At 31.2% G+C, this 5,759-nt stretch overlaps 1 protein-coding gene across 2 annotated transcripts; it reads left to right on the forward strand.

Moving 5' to 3' along the window:
- The first annotated feature begins 1,015 nt into the window (after positions 1-1,015).
- Positions 1,016-3,519, forward strand: LOC102592814 (cytochrome P450 82C4-like). Of its 2 annotated transcripts, none has more exons than XM_015311023.1 (3): positions 1,016-1,601; positions 2,141-2,337; positions 2,817-3,519. In XM_015311023.1, the coding sequence occupies exons 1-3, from the start codon at positions 1,112-1,114 to the stop codon at positions 3,441-3,443; spliced, it is 1,314 nt and encodes a 437-aa protein (XP_015166509.1). In that variant the 5' UTR covers positions 1,016-1,111; the 3' UTR covers positions 3,444-3,519. The 2 variants fall into 2 exon arrangements, with proteins under 2 accessions (XP_015166509.1, XP_006352674.1); XM_006352612.2 differs by having other exon boundaries at positions 1,017-1,588; positions 1,879-2,337.
- Positions 3,520-5,759: the final 2,240 nt, after the last annotated feature.

Consider the following 5,759-nt stretch of genomic DNA (forward strand, 5'->3'; position numbering starts at 1 on the left):
AAAAAAAACATTTGTATTTTCGTAATTCAAAATAACTCAAAAAATAATTATTATTTTTTGAAATAGCTATATGTGCCGTCCTGTTTATCCCATCCCGTTCCGTTCCGGTCCATTCCGGTCCGTCCCGGTTCTATCCCGGTATATAGTGGGACGGGACGGAACCGAGCCTCCATCCCGGTAGTTCCGGTCCGGTTCATCCCGGTACCGGTCAACAACCCGGTCAAACCGTCCCGTTCCGGTCCGGTTCCGGTTCGTTCCGGTCCGGTGGTCCCATTCCGATCCGGTGCCCAGCCTTATAATCCCACTCAAACTTTACATTCTCTCTCTTTTTGGTTTCATTTTTTAGCCTTAACTAATAATTTGGGCCCCACGATCCACATGTCAAAAAATGGGTGGAGCCTCTTCCAACTTTGGTTGGTTGGGCCTCACCCATAGTAAAATTTTTCCAGCAATAACAACATACTTGGTTAAATCACATAAAGAATATATGTGTCAAATGTCAATTACTAAAAATAGAGTCAAAATCTAAATGATGGTCTAAAAAAGTTTTTTTTTTTTTTTGGGTAAATCAACCTAATAATAGCATATTAAATGTTTCAAGTATGTGAATCGATTTTGTTTTCCGATAGGAGACAATTCTATTTAGATAGGCTCTACACAAGGCATATTCCAATTAGTTGAATTAGCGAATACTAAATAAATAAAAAAGTATCTTCCTCATTCGAAGACTTCTTTAGATGAGAATTCGACAAGGTGGGAAACGATTGCAGCCTTCTTATTTTTAATTTTGAAAAAATAAATCAAAGAATATTATCGAAATGATCGATGTCATCCATATAGGTCAATGTTGTTTTAAAAAGATTTTTATTTAAAAAAATTATTATTAAAAATATATAAGTGAGAAAAGTCAAACATATCATTGTCAAGGCACTCTCCCCACAACGATTATTGTTATCCTTACCAAAGAATCAAAGTTCTTGTTTAAGATCAACTGAGAAGAAAAAACCAATAGCCACCACAATTGTTCACAGAGAGAGACAAGTAAAGAGGGAAGCTCTTCATAGAACAATCGATCAAAAAATAGAAGATTGTTGATGACCTCTCAATAAAGATGGTCCAATTTCTTCTAGCAATAGCTATATTTGTAATTTTCGTATCACTTTACATGTTATGGAAAACAAAAATTCAAGCCAAAAATAGTAGTAAAGTCATGATAAATCTACCTCCAGAAATCCCAGGAGCCTATTTTCCAATAGGTCACCTCTATTTATTCATTAGCAAAACTCCACTTGCACTAATTTTGGCTAATTTGGCAGACAAATATGGCCATATTTTTAGTATTCGTTTAGGGATACATCGTGCAATTATAGTGAGTAATTGGGAAATAGTTAAAGAATGTTTCACAACAAATGATAAAGTACTTGCGGGTCGACCCGCTTCAAGTGCTGGTATATATCTTGGTTATAACAACGCTGCGTTTGGTTTTGCTGATTATGGGCCTTATTGGCGTAATATTCGCAAGTTGGTCCTGTTGGAAGTTCTTTCAAGTAAGAGGCTCGACCAATTCAAGCATATCCGCGTCACGGAGGTACTGTTCAATTGTGTGACCATCTTATTCCTCTAATGAAAATTGATCTTTTATATGTTGGATGACGATGAAATTTGAATTCATAACCTTTTTCTTTCTGTTCTAAGATTATGTTGAAATCATGTGTATATCTCATTTCAAATCTTAATATGTTAGAAATGGTATATGTATTCTTAATCATATAACTAAATTATGTTTGGACTTGCCTGCTCATGTGTGAACCTAAAAGTTTAAACGGTTAGAAAAAAAACTACTATAATTAATTTTAATTATTTGACTATTCTCAACAGGTAGAGACTAACATCAAAGAACTATACTCATCAATTCTGAAAAGTGGGAGTACAAATCCATCAAAAGTGAATATGAGTAAATGGTTTGAACAATTAACCTTAAATGTTATAATGAAGATGATTACTGGAAAAAGATACAAAACAGAAGATGAAAAAGGGAGACATTTCACAAGAACCACCAAAGAATATATGTATGAGTCTGTCCAATTTGTTTTATCAGATGTAATTCCATTACCATTTCTAAAATGGTTTGATTTTCAAGGGAGAATTAAGTCTATGAAGAAATTGTCTCAAGAAATGGACAAGATTGTAACAAGTTGGATAGATGAACATTTGATGAAGAGAGAGCTAGCAATTAAAGATGATGACCAAGACTTTATTGATGTGATGCTTTCTAAGATTGATGAACAATTCATGTATGGTTATACAAGAGAAACAATCATTAAGGCTACAATTTTGGTAAGTATTTAATTTTACTCGATGCATCTAAAGCTTGAATCTTTTTTAATTTAACTGTTATATATATTGACAACGTAAAAGATAATATATAGTAATTTAGTAAAATAATAGTAGTAGTAAACTAACACACTTATTCAATGTCATGTCATCACAACTTATATAAACTAAAGTCTCACCAATTAGACCTTCTTGTTGAGAATATTGTTGATATCAATGCATATGTCATTACATAAAAAATGATCTTTAAACGTAGTTAATTAACACTTTTTGTATATGTCCCTAAAATTTATAGCGACATTGGATTCAATGACAATTAATTAATGTCGATAAAGACTTTATCAATGTATTTTTGCCGCTAAAACTTGTTTTTGTTATAGTGTGCGGTGTGCCAAGTAGTCATTGTCACGGACATGTTTTAATTTCATGTCATATTTCTCAAAGTCTAATTATAAGTTTCACTACATTATATTGTTCTTTAGAACATAATCTTAGCAGGGTCAGACACTACTTCAATTCACTTGACATGGCTCTTGTCCTTATTAGTGAACAACAAACATGTAATGGATCAAGCACAAGAAGAAATAGACATGAAAATAGGCAAAGAGAGATGGGTGGAAGAGTGTGACATAAAAAATTTAGTGTATCTTCAAGCTATTGTTAAAGAGACACTTCGATTATATCCACCGGGACCATTAGCAATACCACATGCTGCTATGGAAGATTGTACCGTGGGGGGGTATAAAGTTCCAAAAGGCACGCGATTGATGGTCAATGTGTGGAAATTACATCGAGACCCTCAAATTTGGTCTGATCCTGAAAAGTTTATGCCTGAGAGATTCATGAAAAGTCATAGTGAGATTGATATTTCTGGTCAGAATTTTGAGTTTATTCCGTTTGGTTCTGGTAGACGATCTTGTCCGGGGATTACTTTTGCTATGCAAGTGACACACTTGACACTTGCTAGGTTGCTACAAGGTTTTAATTTTAGTACATTAGGGGACTTGCCAGTGGATTTGACTGTGGGCAATAGCATAACTTTGCCCAAGGCAAATCCATTGGAGGTATTTGTAATGCCTCGTTTGGCACCTATGCTTTACCAAAATTAGTCGGAGCTCCAATACGGGCTCCAGACATCAAGTAATAAAAATAAAATCTAGGAAAAATTGTTTCAAGTGTTGTTAATTTTGGTCAAGGATTCCTCGTATAATATTGGTGAATAATGTTTTGTTTTTTAAAATACCAAATGGGAAGTTTGTAAATTAATATTCCAAATTCATACTATATTTTACGGTTTATTCTCCCCCAATGAAAGATATTCCCCCATTTTAATATGTTTGTTGTCTCAAATATTTTTCTTTATAATAGTTTATCTTTTCTATTTTGCAATTTAATTCGATTTTCTGATTTTGTTGGTTTGAACACATGATTATAACATTATTTTGTTCAAAGTAATATACTATCAATTGTGGAAAGTTGTAAACATAAATTTACATCTCAAATAGTCCGTCCTCGTTAATACTTGAAATATATAACTAAAAAAACTGATATTTACAAGTAATATATACTCCACCCTTGAAATTCCTACATATGGTGAATAAACCAAGAATTTTGCTAGAGATTAATTTAAGGAAAATAGAATATTTTACTATGAGAATTAAGAAGAAAAAAAAAGGATTAAAGTGGGCTGCAAAAAGAATAAAAAGAGATTAAATAATTTTTCTTCCTTTCAATTTGTTTTTCTGATTTTAACTTGATAGAAGTTAAAAAAATGAAGAAGATTTTTCTTAATCTTGTGATCTTAAACTAAAAATAAGTATAATTTATTAAATGATTTTATTGTCTTAAAAAGTCACATGAAAAGTTAAAATTAAAATATTAATAAAAAAATAACTTTTGATTTATAAACAAACTAAAAGGGAAAGTAAGATAAATAAAATTAAAATGAAGGGAGTATAAATAAACTTGCTACAAGGTTTTAATTTTAGTACATTAGGGGACTTGCTAGTGGATTTGACTGTGGGCAATAGCATAACTTTACCCAAGGCAAATCCATTGGAGGTATTTGTAATGCCTCGTTTGGCACCTATGCTTTACCGACATTAGTTGGAGCTCCAATATAGACTCCAGACATCAGATGTCAAGTGTTGTTAATTGTTATTTTAATATGTTTGTTGTCTCGAATATTCTTCTTTATAATAGTTTATGTTTTCTATTTTGCAGTTTATTTCAATCTTCTGATTTTGTTGGTTTGAACATATGATTATAACATTATTTTATTCAAAGTAATATATCAATTATGGAAAGTTGTAAACATAAATTTACATCTCAAATAGTCCGTCCTCGTTAATACTTGAAAAATATAATTAAAAAAACTGATATTTACAAGTAATATATACTCCACCCTTGAAATTCCTACACATGGTGAATAAACCAAGAATTTTGCTAGAGATTAATTTAAGGAAAAGAGAATATTTTACTATGAGAATTAAGAACAAGAAAAAAAGGATTAAAGTGGGCTGCAAAAAGAATAAAAAGAGATTAAATAATTTCTCTTCGTTTCAATTTATTTGTCTGATTTTAACTTGATACAGTGTTTTAAAAAATGAAGAAGATTTTTTTGAATCTCGTGATCTTAAACTAAAAATACATAGAATTTATTAAATGATATTATGGTCTTAAAGAGTCACGAAAAAAGTTTAAATTAAAGAATTAACTTTTATTTTATAAACAAACTAAAAAGAAAAGTAAGACAAATAAATTAAAACGGAGGGATATAAACTATCCCTTTTCCTTGTTGTTCCACTATACTCTTCATTCACTTTTACTTACAATATTTTGCTCCTTCCCATTATGTACTTGAATTTTAAGTTTTAAAAGTAATGACACAAAATTAGAAAAAAATGGAAAAGTCACGAATTCATTTCAAAATTAGGTGAATATTTAATTTAGGTTAACAACCAATTAACCACATATATGAGGTAAGATGAATGTGATCCCATATTTCTTAACCAATAATTTGAATCAAAACTCTGTGAATAAAAAAAAAATCGATAAAAATTTTTTTGTTACGCAATATGAATGTCGAACTAATTGGTGGATTTCGAGTGACAAATTAAAAATAGGGAAAATTGTACATAATGACAAACTATTAATTCAAATTAAATGGTATAATTACACTTTGATTTAATTGTGTCCTGTAGCAAACTGTTTGCCAGCGCCTCTCTCCCTCAAACTCTCGCTCGCCACTCTCCTCTCTCGCTCACTCCATCTGTGCTCGCCTCTCTCGCTTTATACAACAAAAGTGTATAAATTGCGTTTCTGTTTGTATAAAGCGAGAGAAAATTGTATATACACATGCAAATACATATATATTCGTCCTATACACTTATAATTATACAATAAAAATATTCCCCTGCCCAGTT

The sequence above is a fragment of the Solanum tuberosum genome, unplaced genomic scaffold (genome assembly GCF_000226075.1).
Source record: "Solanum tuberosum cultivar DM 1-3 516 R44 unplaced genomic scaffold, SolTub_3.0 scf00150, whole genome shotgun sequence".
Lineage (NCBI taxonomy): Eukaryota > Viridiplantae > Streptophyta > Magnoliopsida > Solanales > Solanaceae > Solanum > Solanum tuberosum.